The sequence below is a fragment of the Amphiura filiformis genome, chromosome 15 (genome assembly GCF_039555335.1).
Source record: "Amphiura filiformis chromosome 15, Afil_fr2py, whole genome shotgun sequence".
In the NCBI taxonomy this organism is placed as follows: Eukaryota; Metazoa; Echinodermata; class Ophiuroidea; order Amphilepidida; family Amphiuridae; genus Amphiura; species Amphiura filiformis.
The window spans coordinates 16,042,948-16,060,832 of NC_092642.1; the positions used below are offsets into that span (position 1 = coordinate 16,042,948).

General features: G+C 36.5%; 1 protein-coding gene across 3 annotated transcripts in view; it reads left to right on the forward strand.

Annotated features, from left to right (window-relative positions):
- The window catches only part of LOC140171303 (uncharacterized), a 55,613-nt gene extending 40,142 nt beyond the window's left edge, over positions 1 to 15,471 (forward strand). For all 3 annotated transcript variants that reach the window (XM_072194538.1, XM_072194537.1, XM_072194536.1), the window contains exons 3-8: positions 887 to 1,045; positions 2,125 to 2,253; positions 3,594 to 3,685; positions 6,873 to 7,072; positions 8,062 to 8,180; positions 9,131 to 15,471. In XM_072194538.1, coding sequence (XP_072050639.1) covers positions 887 to 1,045; positions 2,125 to 2,253; positions 3,594 to 3,685; positions 6,873 to 7,072; positions 8,062 to 8,180; positions 9,131 to 9,208 — 777 coding nt within the window. In that variant the 3' untranslated portion in view covers positions 9,209 to 15,471. The remainder of the gene's footprint in view (positions 1 to 886; positions 1,046 to 2,124; positions 2,254 to 3,593; positions 3,686 to 6,872; positions 7,073 to 8,061; positions 8,181 to 9,130) is intronic.
- The last annotated feature ends 2,414 nt before the right edge of the window (positions 15,472 to 17,885 follow it).

The window sequence follows — 17,885 nt, forward strand, 5'->3', positions numbered from 1 at the left end:
CAGATAACTATGTGAATTACTTGAGTAGTCTCTCTACCAGACAGTATAAATATCCTGTAAGTAGACAGATAACTATGGGAATTATTTGAGTAGTCCCTCTACCATACAGTATAAATATCCTGTAAGTAGACAGATAACTATGTGAATTACTTGAGTAGTCTCTCTACCAGACAGTATAAATATCCTGTAAGTAGACAGATAACTATGTGAATTACTTGAGTAGTCTCTCTACCAGACAGTATAAATATCCTGTAAGTAGACAGATAACTATGTGAATTACTCGAGTAGTCTCTCCACCATACAGTATAAATATCCTGTAAGTGACAGATAACTATGGGAATTACTCGAGTAGCCTCTCCACCATACAGTATAAATATCCTGTAAGTAGACAGATAACTATGGGGATTACTTGAGTAGTCTCTCTACCATACAGTATACATATCCTGTTGGTAGACAGATAACTATGGGAATCACTTGAGTAGTCACTCTACCATGTTACAATTTAAATAGCAGAAATTATGTTGTGTTACTATTTAATGACATCCTGTATAACTTTGTATGGCATAATTTAACATTCAAGTCACATTCTGGAGTATATTTGGGTATTCATTTGTTAATGTTTCACCCTGTATATATTTTGGGCAACCCTGTATATCAACTTGAAACTCAAAAAGTTATTATCCCTGTATTATAAGCTATCCCAAAATGTATACTTTTACTATTGTCAGATTTATGGAAAAAATGTTACAGCACTTTATGACACACCCCCTCTGATTTTCAACAATTTGTGACATGTAACACAAAGGTACCCCAGTTTATAACACAGGACCTTATATTGTAAAACAATCAAACAGAAAAATATTATTGATTTTTCATCTCTATTTAGTTGAAGTTGATGGTTCCACAGTTTGCAAGCAGCAACAATTGCCACTGGGTGTACAGCATTAATTACGGAGGTGGCCTGGTATCAGGGGATGAGATAGCATTGCAAATTGACGTGGAGGAAGGTTGCTCAGCATTACTCACCACACAGGGGAGCACAAAGGTAATGTCATCATTATTTGATTTATTTACCCGGGTTATTCACATACAATATGAAATAAGTCTTCAAAATAAAAAATAAATGTAGATATTTATATAGCGCCTTATGCCGTAAACAGCCTCAAAGCACTTTACATTTATTCCACCGTCATTAGAATATGTCGGAACCATGTTTGCAGCCTACAAGTGGCGCAGGGTCCATCAGTACAATGACTGTGACTACCCCTAACAGCTTCCCATTACACCTGGGTGGGGTGAGGCAAGTGAGGCAAAGCGCCTTGCCCAAGGGCGCAACACGGTGGTTGGATGGGGAATCGAACCAATGCACGTCGAGCAGGCTCTCAGATTATGAGTCCAAGGCCGTAACCACTGAGCCACCGTGCCCTCATAAAAAATGATATTACTGCTAGAATTGCTATTCCTCCTATTGTTCCTCCAAGTCCAGCTCATAAGGGCACAGTGACACAGCGGTGCAGGCTCTGCCTCGCAATCTGTGGAGTCCAAGTCATTGGAAGTCTCACAATCGGTGGATTGCTGTGAGTTTTTAAAAGGACTTAAAAGTCCTGGCGTTGCCACCGTGTTTTGCACTTGGGCAAGGCGCTTTACTTGCCTATCTCTACCCAGGGGTAAAATAGGGAGCTGTTATGAATATTGTTAATTGAGTGCTGCCCAAAGGCATGTCTTGGGCATTGTATGGCAGCTGACATATTCTAACGGCAAATAAATGTAAGGTGTTTTGATACATGTGAAAGGCGCTGTATAAATGCCAACATTTATTTATTTTACATACAGATCAAAAGCAAATAGAAAATGGAACCTTTTCTTACAGATAAAAGTAGGTCTGGAGGTTTGCTGGAATGGTGGTCTGGTATCAGGGAGGCTATTTCATACACCCCCTATGGAAGGCATGGCTTTAATCTGCCACTCAGGGAGTGTGAATTTCAAATGGGTGACTCTATTTGAAATCTACATCCCCTGTATGGGAGATGAAAGTCATGTTTTCCATAGGGGTGTATATAGTTTCAAATAACCCAATACATGTATCATTGGTGTGATTATACTCATTGTTTCTTGTTTTATCAGGTTTATCACTCTGTTGATGGGAAGACCAGCACCCAGTCTCTTACTGGTTCAGTTGGGCCTAGAGGTTTGCTGGCCATTATTCAGGAACCATTGGTGTGCTTCAAAGATGCCAAGTACAAGCAGACTCAGGTAAGCTTAAACATATTATTAGGAGAATGCAAGAATGAATGTCATAAATGCAAGGAACAACAAACTCACAATGTTTTTCAGTAATGGATTTCTTCTGAATGAAAAATCAGCAGAATTTTGAAAATACTTATTATGATATGTAGGTAGTGGTCCTTTAAGGCCCATTCAGTGATTTGCTCATTCAGAAAATCATAAAAATCATAAATTTTTTTTTGTGCACCTTTGGTAGTAGCATAGATAGATGTGTTAACATAGCCAGCAAGTGGTTAAGGGGTACTACACCCTGTGGTAAATTTGTGACTATTTTTGCATTTTTCTCAAAAATAATAACATACCGGTAACAAAATTTATGTATATTATTGGGGCAAGGAATCCAATTACTACACTGAAATTTCGGTGACTCAAGACAAGCGGTTCAGTATATATGATAGGAAATGAGGTACATCCTAGCGGTACCTCTTTTCTTATCATAAATAACAAACCGCTTGTCTTGAGTTACTGAAATTCCAGTGTAGTAATTGAATTCCTTGCCCCTATAATATACATAACTTTTGTTACCACTGTGTTATTAGTTTTTGAGAAAAATGCAAAAATAGACATAAATTTATCGAGGGGTGTAGTACCCCTAAGCCAAAACAATTAATGCATTAAAGACAAAATAGGACATTTTACATGAAAATGCAATTTGTCTACAGAAATAAGCTACATTTATTTGAATGGGCCTTCAACTTTGTCAATACTGCTGCTTTCCTCTTCTTTTTTCTTCTTTTTTCTTTTTTTTTTTTTTTTTTTTTTTTTGGCCAAATTTTTATTTCAAAAATACTAAATGACAATTTTAATGACGTACTCTTCACTTTTGTAATATATGCACAATTTTAAGTTTTGTATACTTTCGTTGTTATCAGTGAATGCAATTTTTTGGGAGTCCATTTTAGCCAATGGCATGAAAAAGACCATAGATCAGTCATATCCATGATGCAAGGGCTATATGTCATCAAATTTGAAAGTCACTTTAAGGTCAATAGGGTTCATCCTAGGTCAACGGATTTTCATGAACAAGGTTACTTCAGGGTCGTCTGAGGTGAAATAAGGTTTTTTGTTGAAATTTAATGTAAATGATAATAAGAAAAGTTAAACAAGAAAAGTTAAACAACGTAAATGATAATCATCAGGTACCAAAATTCTGCAGGGTTATTCCAAGGTCATCATCACACAGGTTATATTATGAGGTCAAATTAGTACAGATTGTTGGATTTCCAGCAAACTTGATGGTAATGATTTTCAAAGAGTGCCACAAATGTTCAATTAGAGATTTATGTCATGTGTATGATTTGTTACAGAATTTCCACATGGAGGGGAATTCCAATCTGGTATTTGTTGATTGGATCACATCAGGACGTGTTGCTAACGGTGAGAGATGGGACTTCACAAGGTAAATATAGTTCTATCGTATGTCCTTGATTGAATGCCCCAAGGGGCGTTGCATTTTTCAAAAGGGAGGATATATTAGAGGTTATTTTTAAGACGATAAGTCCTGTTAAAATCATTCGGTAAGCTGAAATGACTGGTGCACACAGAGTGCCTACACAGTACCAATGCTCCCACTGCATTGGACCCAGCAGTAGTGGCACTGCACTAGGACTACACTGGTACTCCCCTGGTTCTGCATAGTACCACTGCAGGTGGGCCCCAATATGAATCTTGTAGTGTAGGAATGTTAATGTCATGTGATAAAGTAACCATTTTATGGTGGCGCCCTTGTTGGCAGCACTGGATTTATTTTCGCTCAGCAAAAATTGACTGTAAATTCATCATTTTCTCGTTTCAAACTTACTTTGTGATATTTTGGACTTATTAACGACTGTAAGTTATGATCTGCATCTTATGGATTGTGTTATTTGACTCAACGTATCGTTTTAATATATGACATTAATGTTTTTTATCGTACTGACATCGTACTGTGTATTGCTTGTCACCTATAGTTGCCGAATTTGATTCCGTTTTGCCTACTTAGAAATTTTTTGTATGTGATGAGTCGCCTTTGCTACAGTAGAGATATGCTGATGAACGCACGACAAGGTGTGACAAACTCTTTTATCTGCCGCCCATTTATTTCATCGATATGGGAGCACTTGAAATACTTAAAGATCGCTAACGTGACAAAACGAGGTTATCGCGGTGGAAAGTTGCGTCAAAGATTTCCCATTAAGACTCATGTTTCTCAACGACGTTGTTTACAAACATCGACGAGAAATGCCTGTTCGAGTAATCTAATTCACATTAAGACTGTGAAATCAGCTGATCATGTCAACAAACCCAAAGCGTTGTTTGGACTATGGAACGCTGCCTCTGTTAAGAAAAAGACACCGTCAATTTGTGACTTGATCATTAGCCAGAAATTACATCTTCTGTCGATTACAGAAACATGGCTCGAAGGTGATTCGCGCGATGGCTTTCCTATAGCTGATCTAAAGAATACTCTTCCTCAATTTGATTTGCACCACCTTCCTCGAGTAGGAAAGAGGGGTGGAGGAGTTTGCCTTTTGTCACATAAAGGGTTTGATGTAAAGTGTAGCGACCCTCGCGAGTTTCGCTCTTTTGAATGTTTGGATGCAAATGTATCATCTGGACCTTCGGCTTTCAGACTGCTAACAATTTACCGACCGCCACCACCCACAGAGAACAAATTGACTCCAGCGATCTTCTTCAGAGAGTTTTCAAACCTTCTTGAACAGATCATCATTCACCCTGGACATGTTCTCATGACTGGAGATTTTAATTTCCATGTGAATGATCCTACGGATCGACAAGCAGCAACATTTCTTGACTTGATTGATTCTTCTGGGTTTGAGCAACATGTCTTTAGTCCTGGTGGAACCCACAAATGTGGAAACACGCTAGACCTGGTAATCTCAAGGAAAGATGAAACTCTGGTTGAAAACGTGACTGTTTTGAATGGCATGCCATCCGACCATAAGGCTATCACGTGTAAAGTCAACATATCTCGCCCTCAGCATGCTAAGATCAAGATTCGCTCGCGAAAGTTACGCAACATTGATGTCGCTCAGTTCTCGCGTGATATCAGTACTTTCTTACCACCAGCTGATGTTCACAAGAATCTTGCCCAATCAGTGGATCATTATGAGACAGTCTTACGACAGTTGCTTGACACACATGCCCCAATGAAAGAGCGCACTGTTATCCTTAGATCTAATGCGCCTTGGTATGACGATGACTTACGCGAAGCGAAGCAGCTGAAACGCCGGCTTGAAAGGAAAATGGTCAAGACTGGACTTGAGATTGACAAAGAATTGTATCTGAATCAATGCAAAATCTACCGTCGCATGCTTGAAGGAGCCAAATGCAATCACCACCGAAACCTGGGAGTTATTTTCAATCATACTATGGACATGAAGGATCATGTTAAAGCAGTTGTCCGGGCAGCTTTGTTTGCTATCTATAAGATCGGGCAGCTTGCTAAGTACCTGGATCGCGATTCCATCGAGCGACTGGTCCATGCGTTTGTTTCGACGCGACTTGACTTGTGCAATAGCTTATTATACGGACTACCCGCAACTGAAATTGAGAAACTGCAGAGAATTCAAAATGCTGCGGCTAGACTCATCACACGCACTAGAAAATACGACCATATCACCCCAATCCTTCACCATCTGCACTGGCTACCAGTTCGTCATCGCATCACCTACAAAATTGCACTCATGACTTTCAAGAGTCTCCATGGAATGTCACCTGGTTACATCAATGAACTCATTTCTCGCCATAATCCTTCTTGCACACTTCGCTCATCATCTGCACATTTCCTTAAGCGCCCGGACATTCACAAAACCGTCACATATGGCAACAGATCTTTCAGTGTAGCTGCACCTACCATCTGAAATGCTCTGCCCGCAGACATTCGCAGCATCTCTTCTCTGCAGAATTTTAAAACATGTTTAAAGACTCATCTTTTCAAACTATCGTTTAATTATTGTACTTAATTTAAGATGACGTAACCTTATTTTTATGATATTTCTGTACAGCTGGTTTGTACTTTTAAATAATTTGTATGTTCTTGCTTTTATGTATTTTGCTCTGTAAAGCGCTTAGTGAATTTGTTTTTGTTGTCAGGCGCTCAAAAATATATTTTATTATTATTATTATTATTAACCAGCAATAAAAATGACAGGAATATTTGCATGCATTATAATGGTAAATAGTCCATTTTAACTATTACCCTGGCTGGGAACAGACTGATTCACAAACAATTGCCTCCCAAAGTAACTAGGCAGTACCTGCCAAATAATTTATTACACACGCTTTTTAATTTTAAACCATATCTCTCAAGAACCACAAGAAACATAAAACAGTTCCAATTTGTGATTCAAATGACTATATTTGAGCATGGGGGAACGGGGATCTTCGAAAAAAATATTGCACAGGGATGTGCCACACAGACTTTCTGATACTGAATTTATTGATACCTATACAAATGGTATCAACTAAACCCAAAACCATATCCCCATATACCTTCAACCAGGGAGGCTCCCCTGGTTTTTGGCCTCTGTGAGATTATACTTTTCATATAATTCTTGGTGCTGTTCTTTGTCTTTCTACAACAGTTGTTCAACAACCAACAACATTTTCTTGGGCACTGATCTAGTGTACCGAGATGCAATGAGATTGAGCAACACAGAGAACCTATCAGTCAAGGATACCATGAAGCATTATAATATAGTGGCATCTTGTGTTGTCTTGGGGCCTGACTTGACTGGGCTGATACAACATATCAAAGACGATGTTGGAAAAGGACAGAACATTGGTAAGCCTATAGATCAAAGAATTTGAATAAAAGAACTTGGATTCTTCCATGATTGCATCTCAGATTGGAGAGGATTCCCTTTCTGATTTGGAGATTCAACTTAAATCAGAGACAAAATTAAAATGACTAGTCTGCGTCTGATGTCACTGTCAACCAAACATGACCTTTGATTGGTAAGTAGCGCGTAAAGAAGGTCAATTCATCTGGTGCCGATCATAGAAAATGAATACTCAGCAGAAAAATAGTGGTGCTTTTAAATGGCAATTAACAACTTTTCTTCATGAAGGCATTTGCTAAGACTTAACTTTGAGATAGTTTGTTAATTTGAAGGTGCAAAATTAACCATAAGGCATGGTGTTTTATGACAGCATTCAGAAACGCAATCATCACAACACTTGTAAACAAACCATGTCCGAGTTTGATTGACAGATGAAGTCAGACTCAAACTAGTTTTTTGTTAATTCTGTCTTTAATTATAGTCAACTTTAATTTCAAGTGACATGGCATTAGCTTTTAAGATGCCAATTGTTCAGGCTTTACCAACAAAAAAGTTCTACTGAGGTAGAATAGTTTGTTATCCATGAGTAACAAACCAATATGGTGGCTTCCCCAATTACACATCCAGAATCGTGAGTTCTCCCTGTCAACTTCTGTGATATAAAATCTGCAAGGGGGAAGTAATCAGAAGGGAAGTGGAGAGCTCCTAGCTTGCTTAATGTCTTGTATTATAATTAATGTTTTATTACTTCCGTGGTCTGTGTTGTATGCGCTGATTGGCTGATCAACGGTCTTGACAACAAGACTGTTGACCTATTGGTTGTTGGTGCATTTAAGGGGAGGAGACCGCACCACTTTTACACGATCCATGGGTGATTTTACTTATATGCGGTTCTTTGAGACAAAAACTATTAAATTAAGATGGCTTAATTAGTTAATAATTGCTTGAGTAAACCATTGGTTGATTTCTTGTTGCTTTCTTTTTCACTCAGGTGAGCTACCAGATCCCAACCTCATTGTTTCTGCAAGTCCGCTTCAATATGCTATTACAAATAGCCATGAGAAACTCAGTGGTGTGATGGTAAAGTGTGCTAGCAGTGAAATTACAAAGGTAAGGCCCAAGGCTCTTATCACTGGTGTAATCACTGAGAGGGGATAAAGGGAGGCAGCTAAGGTAATATTCAGGTGAAATTGGAATGGGAAGGATGAAAACTTACAAAAATAATCCCTTTAGGGATCCTGTTTCCTCCAATCAGGAAAACTTTTTAAAGGCAAGGCTCTGTACTCTTGGAACAATAAGGCATCCGATTCTTGCATAAGAAACCTAGGCAAAATTGGATGATTTAACAGCTAGTGCCCCCTCCATGTGGTCAAATTAAAACCATAATGTATGATTTTGTAATATGAAATTGGTTCATTTTTTTTTCCAAACCTGATTTTTTAGCATATACATGATATTTATAATTTTTACATTGTCCCTACATGGAATTTGTTGTGTTTGTCAGGTCAACAGACCAATTTTGACATATGATAATGTCATATTCAGGACATTTAGTCCTCCATAGAACTCTTGTGTTAAACTGCCAAAATAGCCAGTGAGGTTTCTTTCTTGACAGTTATTACTGACACGATTTCAACATTTTGAGTAAAGAACAAAAAAAAATTATTATCATAGTAGCTGTAACTAGGGGTACTGAGAACCTGAATTGGGTGATTTAATAAAGCGCTGTATCCCCCTCCATCATCACCCCGCCCTGTCTCCAGCCTTAGCTCAATCAAATTTTTTTAAAGAGTGAACACTGTATCAGTGTATCTGAGTGAAAAAATAGAACTTGCATGGAATATTTTGGGCAATAATATGATATTGGATACCTCTTGTAAAAACTTATTTTAGTGTAAATAATTCATCTAGCAGTTCAAAACATTATTTTGTAAATCTGTTGGTTTCGGGTTGCAAATTTTAGTTCTAGTATTAGATATAATTTACAAAATAATTTCTTATATGTACTGTTTGATATGTCTTTACTTTTTTCTCTTTTCCCCCTCTGTCTTCTTATGTAGGTATACTGGAAGCTTGATAATCTCCTGAAACCACTGTACCCAAAGCTGGGTGGTAATCCATTTGAGAACAAGTACTGAGAGATATCCAGCTGGAGTCAACAACACTAAGGCACAATATTATTTTTTGGTCCTATAGCGCTATCGGTGCCCGAACAGGTGCCGATGAAACTTTATATCGTACCCTGAATATTTGTACAGAGCATTTGTTTTTTATTTAAATGAAAAACAATAACACTATTCAACTCTTAATTATTATGCTTGATACAATTTATTATATCTCCAGGGAGCGATGTTAAGAGTCATCGGTACCTAATCGGGCACCGATAGTTATAGTTCTATAGGACCAAATTGAACGTGGTGCCTAACACTCATAAAGCATCCTGTGAGCACGAAAACGGCACACCTAAACAAGTCTACCTCAACAAGTCTACCTCAACCAATCTACCTCAATTCTACAACAATTATAATTTTCATCTTCAATAAAAGCAATGAAATACTCAAAATCCCTGACATCAGATACTCACAGTCTGTGGGAAACACATGTGTTTCTTTTCTAGCCCTTTCGTGCCAATTTATGCAGTATACAATTGAAGCAAATCCAGTTTGGTTGAAAATTGAAATGAAAACAAGCTTGTATGTACGAGGGGGTATCAAAAAGTTTTAGAAATCGCCCAGAAGCGAAAGAGCTATATCAATTAAATTTTGTCAGTGCAATCACTGGTCCTTATGTACACTATGGTGCAAAAATGGTCTCATAAGAATGTTTACTTTTTTTACAGGCGCTAGATGTCATTACCTGCCTATGTAACCGCATAACCAGCAAAATGGAGAAAATTGAGGCATGTAGCATGATTAAGTTCCATTTTAAGGGTTACAGTGCCCAAAAAATCTGTGATGAAATAAAAATTCATTTTCCAAAAAGCAACAGTGACAATATCACAATCACCACCGACGATAACTTTCATTTCATCATCGATTTTCTAGGCACTGCAACCCTTCAAATGCAGGATTTTAATAACGCTGCTTGCCTCAATTTTCTCAATCTTGCAGTTTATGCGCAGTAACTGGGGCAGCAGGTTGTTAGTATCTAGCGTCGCCTGTAAAAAAAATAAACATACTTATGAGACCATTTTTGCACCATAGTGTACATAAGACCAGTGATTGTACTGATAAAATTTCATTGATATAGCTCCTTCACTTCTGGGCGATTTCTAAAACTTTTTGATACCCCCTCGTAGATTGTAAACATGATCTAATACATGGACCCGGTGTTGATATAAAATTATATCGATTGAGCCCATATTTATTGGTCGAGCTATGAGTTTTAAAATATTGGATGAGACGTAGTCTAGTTTTTTATTTTACAACTCATAGGAAGACCAATAAATATTTGGCGTAAAGCATCCAATTTTATCATTATTACGTTTTGGATCCAATATTTTTTACACACTTGGATTCAACAAAACATAATGTTAAAACAGGGACTGCCTGCTAGTCTAGAGGTTGCTAGTCTAAAAATAATATTCGCTAATCCAATCTAATACACAGTCCAAAAAATGGGACAGACTGTTAGTCTTTAAGGTTTACCAGTCTGAAAATAATGTTCACTAGTCAAAAAAAAAGTCTAAAAAAAATAAAAAGAGTCGCTAGTCAAAAAGTTTAGGGTTAGGATACTTGCACTAGTGGACCTTAGGATTAGCGGTAGACTGTTAAAACATTTTGTATGTCTTAAAGTATATTTTAAATGTAAGAGTTAAAAGAAAAAAAAGAGTTCCTTTAAAGAGTTTTAAAGGAAAACAACATGATTTCACAGCCTATATATTGTTACTGATATTATGTAAAACTCACCATGTATATAAACTGCTTTAGGCAGTCAAGTTAGCTCAATCGATAAGGCGTTCGACTATGGTGTGAGTGGTTGCGGTTCGAACCCTGGCGGTGTCTAGTACGCTCTCATGGAAAAATTGAGTTAGCTTGAAATTCCTCTGGACAAGGGACTAACTGCTACTTGTCTCGTTGTAACCGGTACGAAACTCGGGGAGCTGATCCTGGTTGCGATGGTTATTTGTGGAATGTCTAGGGTGTGCGCTTTTGAAGCAGCAAAGTCCCTGATTTGTTGTTAAATGGTTTATGGAATGATGGAATGAACGTTGTGCCTGTGCGTAGCGCACTATAAATCACTGCGCTTTATATATATATTCTACTGGCAACTGTAAACAGATGCATCAGCGGCTTTGTAGATCATAAGATTATTTGCGTTTGTTTGACAAATCCAAACATTTGATTCACAACTTGAGCTTTTGCCATCCAGTGATCTGGTTCACTGCATTTTTTGCAGAGTTTGAATGCACTCCCACTCCTTGGGATCAGACTCTGCGGGAAGTGCAGTGGATTAGATAGCCTCGATGGCGAAAATTCAAGTTGCAAGTAAAATTTTTAATTTGCCAAACAAAAACAATTTTAAACTGTTGACAAGCTTTAGTACAAATGATCAAAACTCGACCGGTTCAAAGCGGATCCATCCGACTGCTGGTAACCGGTGGTCGAGTTTTGATTTCATCCCTTATGGGATGTGTTTGTTCTAAACAATGGAACATGGTTCAACTGCTGGTAACCGGTGGTCGAGTTTTGATTTCATCCCTTATGGGATGTGTTTGTTCTAAACAATGGAACGTGGTGTCAACTGCTGGTAACCGGTGGTCGAGTTTTGATTTCATCCCTTATGGGATGTGTCATAATTTTGCATAGCAAAATTGTGACAAAGTTTTATTTGTATTGCAATTATATATTATGTATAGCAATGACATATGTTTGTGTGATTGCATAGCAATCTGGTTAGATTGTGTAGCAAAAATGCGATGCAATACTGGTTACATTATGCCCTGGGGATGAGGTAAATTGACATCACAGCCATATGCTTCATGCATTGAATGACAAAGCATTCACATGCATATTGTGTGAATGGAAAGGTGAAGTGTGAAACACGAGTGGTCATTTTATTCTGTGCTACACACAGCTAGCCAAGGCCATGGTGACGTCACATTTTCCAAATCGTGTAGCCCATGGGTGGTCATTTTGCGTTTTCGAAGGTTTATATTCACAGATTTGTAACGAGTAAAAGTATATTTACCAATGTATGAAAATAATAGGGTGTTAAATTTCTCTATTTGTAAATCCCTTATTATTAAAGCCATAGTGTATGATCTTTTGAATGAATTTGGTTATTTGTAATGTTTATACATGTCCCCACTTACACTTCATTAGAATCATGCAAATTTATTGTTTGTAGGACAAGAGAGTAATTTTTAATTGATGCTTGCTGCTTATGGACAGAAAACCTACAGTAGGTAGTAATATTATTTCATAATTTTGGCAAATTATAACCAAATTTGGCTCAAATCGTATATTATGGCTTTAATCTGTATTTTTATATTAAAATCTACTATCAATATTTTATATTAATAATATCAATATTTTATATTAATAATATCAATATTTTATATTACAAAGTAATGTCAATATATGACATGGTCTGGTCCATGGAGACCAAATCAGGCAGTTTTGAAAATTGAGTTTCTATAATTATTACCTTAACAAACACTAGGCTGTCATACACTGAAAACACAAAAAAGGTCTAGCATACTTGGTTTTAATGTTACAAGGTTTTGTGATGTCTATTTTCTTATATATTTTATTGTTTTTTACTCCATATTTTTGCCTCATATCTCAATTTCAAATTTGCCGCCTTTGGCCTCCATGGAGCAGATTGTGTCACATATGTTACACTCAAACACATTGACAATGAAACATTGACATAGTGTACATAAAATTGCAGAATATTTCATAAGTAAAATTAACACACATGTTTTCATGCTTGTGTATAAACATAAACAATGGTACTTTTAAAGTGCCTTTTAATATTTTTGCGATTTCTTTTATAAGTTAAGTTATGTAACAGGAAAGCACTCTGTGTTTGGACTATTTTTCTTTCCTAAATTGTCATTTACTTGTAATATCACCATTATATTGTTGTATTTTGGTAATTCAAATATATAGTATTATTATTATTATCAATCTATAGATGTATTTTTTGTGTAAATTTATAATGAGCAAGCAGTAATATTTGGAGTTATATAATAATTCCTTTTCAGCAGCTGTGACATACAGGTGTGTGAGTGCAGGGCATTATTAAGTGTCAGAATTTTGCATAGCAAAATTCTGACAAAGTATTATTTGCATAGCAATACTTATGTATATCAATGACATATGTTTGTGTGATTGCATAGCAATTTGGCTAGATTGTGTAGCAAAACACGATGCGATACCGGTTATATTATGCTCAGGGTGTGTGGTCCCTATATTGTATATTATTATCCAATATTAAAGGAAAACATTCCAATCGATAACCTCATCAACATTTTCATCCATCCAAATGGAGATTTTTGAATGAGTGGAAAGCTCATATTTTTTCAATATCAAAAGGTCATTCAACCCTGATGATCAATCACAGTGAGGAATTATTTGACCATCCTTGTGAAGAGAAATTGAGGACTTACATAAAGCCAAGAATTTTCTGCTTTACAAATGCTAAATTCCGCTTTTCTCCGCTTTGTAATTTTAGCACATTTCTGACATAATAAAATTTCACAAGAATCTTACTTTTACTGTAGTCGCCCTTCAAACTGAATTGAAGGACAGGCGTTGTACGGTAAATCTATGACGGATTTTACTTTATTTTGATGAATTTTGAAGACCCATTTCATTTAGTATTTTATTTATTTATTTTCAATTGTACTTTTTTTCTTTTTCTAGGTCGTTTTTGCTTATTTTTTAAATTTTTTTCTCAGAAATGCGTTTTCCACTTTACCTCCGAATACCGGAATTTCCGCAACGCGGAAAATTCTTGGCTTTAGACTTACAGTGTAAGAAAGTCATTATTGTTGGCAGTGGACTTTGTTGTTTCTTTCTTGCTATATTTTCTTCCTTTTAAATATGAAGGATTTTTATACATATATTTTGCATTATGTTATGCAATCATGCAAAATCAGTTGGAACTCAGAAATATTGATTTTGAGATATAGCCAAGCAAAGGAAATATTAACCTTTGTTTCCTTTTGTTTTTGCAAAGCCTTTAATTGCTCATATCTTTGGAACTGGTTGTTCAATTTCAATGGAGTTTTCTTTAAAATGCAGCTTTGTTATTGTTTTTTACTATCCTATAAGAAACTAAAAATTTAATATTTCCGAGTTCCGACTGATTTTGGGTGATTGCATCACATATATGTGTGGACTATGGCTTTTCCATGGACCAAGCATGTGTCCCTTACAGACCAGCCTATGTAAACAACTTTCTTGCTCTATTGTGGTGTAGATTATTCATCTAGTAGTTTAAAACATTATTTTTGAAATTAATACTGGAACTAAAATTTGCAACTCACTTTGCTACTCACCTGGCTTCATCAGGTATCTGATCAATAAATTGATGATGGTGTGATTGATCATGGCGCAATGCGGGGTGCAACGTAGCAGAGCGAGTTGCAAATTTTGGTTACGTTGCAGTATTATATTGATTTCAAAAATATTGTTTTTAATACTTGATGAATAATCTACACCAAGACAGTGAAAGAAAATCATTTACATAGGTTGCTCTGTAAAGGACACATGCTTGGTCAATGGAAAAGCCATGGTCCATACCTATGCAAAATGTGCAAGCCAAGCTAGCTTAGCCTGTAAAATTGCTAGCCATTTCTAATCAAAATGCCCTTTAAAAAGGGAAAGCCAGCCTCAATGTAGAAGAGGTATTGTAATTAGTTTGGGTCAACGTGAAAGGCATTTTTAGGATCACGCTTACATCCATGTTTCATGGCAGTCCACCAAACCATCAATGATGATAATCTACATTGAAACAGCAAAAAACAAAAACTCCTGTCAACTCTTATTTCATTACTCCAAATTGTTCTGTCTTTTATGCCTTTTACCCATGCTTATTATTAAGAAATACACTGCAGTTTTTAGTTAATTGGCTATATAAACTCAGCTTATATGCACATAATTTTAAGAAGAAAATTTATATTAGTTCGCAATGTATACTATAGTAGATAGTAGCAAGCACAATATAAATGTATTTAATCAACAGGATTGATTACTCACTACAATCCTCACTTATAAACTGTATTTTTCTTTATTTTTTAATTTCTTTATTTGTTGATTGTTAGTCCAAAACTCCTGCAGCCTAAGGCCATCTTTCCTACTCCACTCTATAGTCTGCATTGTGTGTTTTCTCTTCGATCATATTGTTGAATGTTAAAATGTAGAATCAAATAAAAAAGATAGAAAGTGGATTCACTTTTAATAGTCATGTGTCATTTTATTTATAATTAATAAATAAGTTATTAAATTAATAAAATTAGACAATTATTTATTTATTTATATACCTATAAGTGCATGTCAAATGGGATACATTGTTCAGTACTATAGGCTTACACGTATAAATTTATTTATTTATTTATTCTTATTAGATCTTATTTTGCCTGGGGAAACCCAATTAGTGTGAACACAAAATACATCAAAATGGGCACAAGGTCCTCTCTGCATTTTTGGCCAAAATGAGATTTTGTACCAAAATGATCCTTACAACACTGAGAACCAGCTAATAGTACTAACTAATGCTTAAAATACCATTTGGGCTTGATACCACCAAAAATATGTTTGGCCTATCTGCATTTAGCCACTTTCTTCAGCGCCACAAGGTCCCATCTGGCAGATGGGACCTTTTGGCTCAAACATTTTGTCATATTATGCAGATAGGACTGTGTGGCTCAAACATTAGCGAGAAATACCATCCTTTAAAAACTGACTACTTCACCAGTCATTTCCATAATATCTTGCATTATAAGAAGATTTTGGACATGGCTTAAATTGATTTTCATCTATCACTGCATTCACTGACCTCCCAAGTTTAATTAAGTGACTGGGTTCTCATCTTTGTATTATAATTCTTGGGAACAGGTTTTCATTGAAATATTTGATTGGACAGTTTTCATAATGAAATTATGTTGTATGCAAATAATAATGATTACTTCATTCATATCACACATTTTTTATGATTAGCAAATTTTCTTCATTACTTTTCATTTGAAGTGTGTACTGCAAAAGCTTGTGATCTCAAAATAATTTGGGACATCATTAACCTTACCTAGTTTGAATATTCAACACTTTAATAATGTGCAAGTGCACCTGAATTTAAATGAAAATATTGTGTGTACACTGCCATGACTACTATGTTATCAACAGAAAAACGGCCATTCAAAGCAAAGCAACAGGGCTTAAGTGTGGTTTCCTTCAAATTGCTTAGTGCCACAAGGTGCACATGCACGTTAATAACTAACAATATTTAAAAACTGTCATGCATCAAATTGAGCCCAAAGATATCTACAATTAGGGACCAGTCAATGATTATTGTAGGAGAACTAGTTTCGTTTAGGGGGGGTGGGTAGAAATACTCGATTACGTTTGTAAATAACATCGGTCTAAAGAATGTGTCATTATATATTTTATAAGCTTTTTTTCGTCGAAATGTTTTTGTATCAAAAACAAACATTGCAAAACCGTTTAAAATGTCTACTAATAGTAATAAATAAATGCAAAAAATCGTATCTGCGGTGATACGACTTTCTTGCACCATTCTTCATAAGTTAACTGAATGCAAGAGAGTCGTATCTACGCAGATACGATTTTTTGCATTTATTTATTACCTACTTGCCTACTGATTGATGGCTCTGAAAAGAGCCGTTCGCCAGAAGACTGCCCTTGTCAACAGAGAACAAGCAGACCTCGCCTATCTGCTAAAGTATAACGTTTGGTGGATCTGAAAAGAGAAAAGAGCCGTTCACTGCCCCTTGCCAACAGAGAACAAGCAGACCTCGCCTGTGAAGTAAAGGTATGTTAGCTCTGTAAAGAGCCGTTCACTGAAGACAGCCCCTTGTCAATAGAGAACAAACATACCTCCCTATGTGCTAAAGTAAAAGGTTTGGTGGCTCTGAAAAAGGAAAGAACCGTTCACTGAATACTGCCCCTTGTCCACAGAAAACAAGCAGAACTCGCCTATCTCCTGATGCAGTTACAGAGAGTTTGAAACGAAATAGGTTACCCCGTACCTCTTTGTGTCATGTTAAATAAATAGGCTGCCCCTTGCCTATGAGGTCAGTTATCATACAGACCGTGACGGGCATACATACTGCTGTCAGATAATCATTTGACACGATTGGATTCGCGATGAGCGTATATCACTTCATTGCGGACGTGGTAGAGATTAGCGGCGTATGTGATTGGTTGTTAGCTGAGACCCCAAACCCGGAACCCCAAATAACATATTATACGTATAGTAGGGGTTCGAGGTGGTAGTTTAAAGAGTCCCTTTTAGCCCATTTTCCCCGTGTTAGGGCTACCGTTTTCAAAATTGTACTAGGGTAATCTTGAAAACGGGGACCTAAAAGAACATTTTATAATGTATAATAGCGGATAAACGTTTTGTGGTCCCCGTTTTTAAGCCCTGGGGGGCCTCCAAAACGGGACCTCCAAAACAGGACTAAAATGGGAGCCCCGAATCCACTAATAGCAATACCGTGCCCGTATAGGTCCCAGTTTTCGAGACATCATCATTAGCCTAGTAGGCCTATGATCTTTTATGTTTTAATGTTTCTGTTTAGTGATGTTCTTTGGGTTATCAAGTTTGAGAAAGTGTTTATAGAAATCA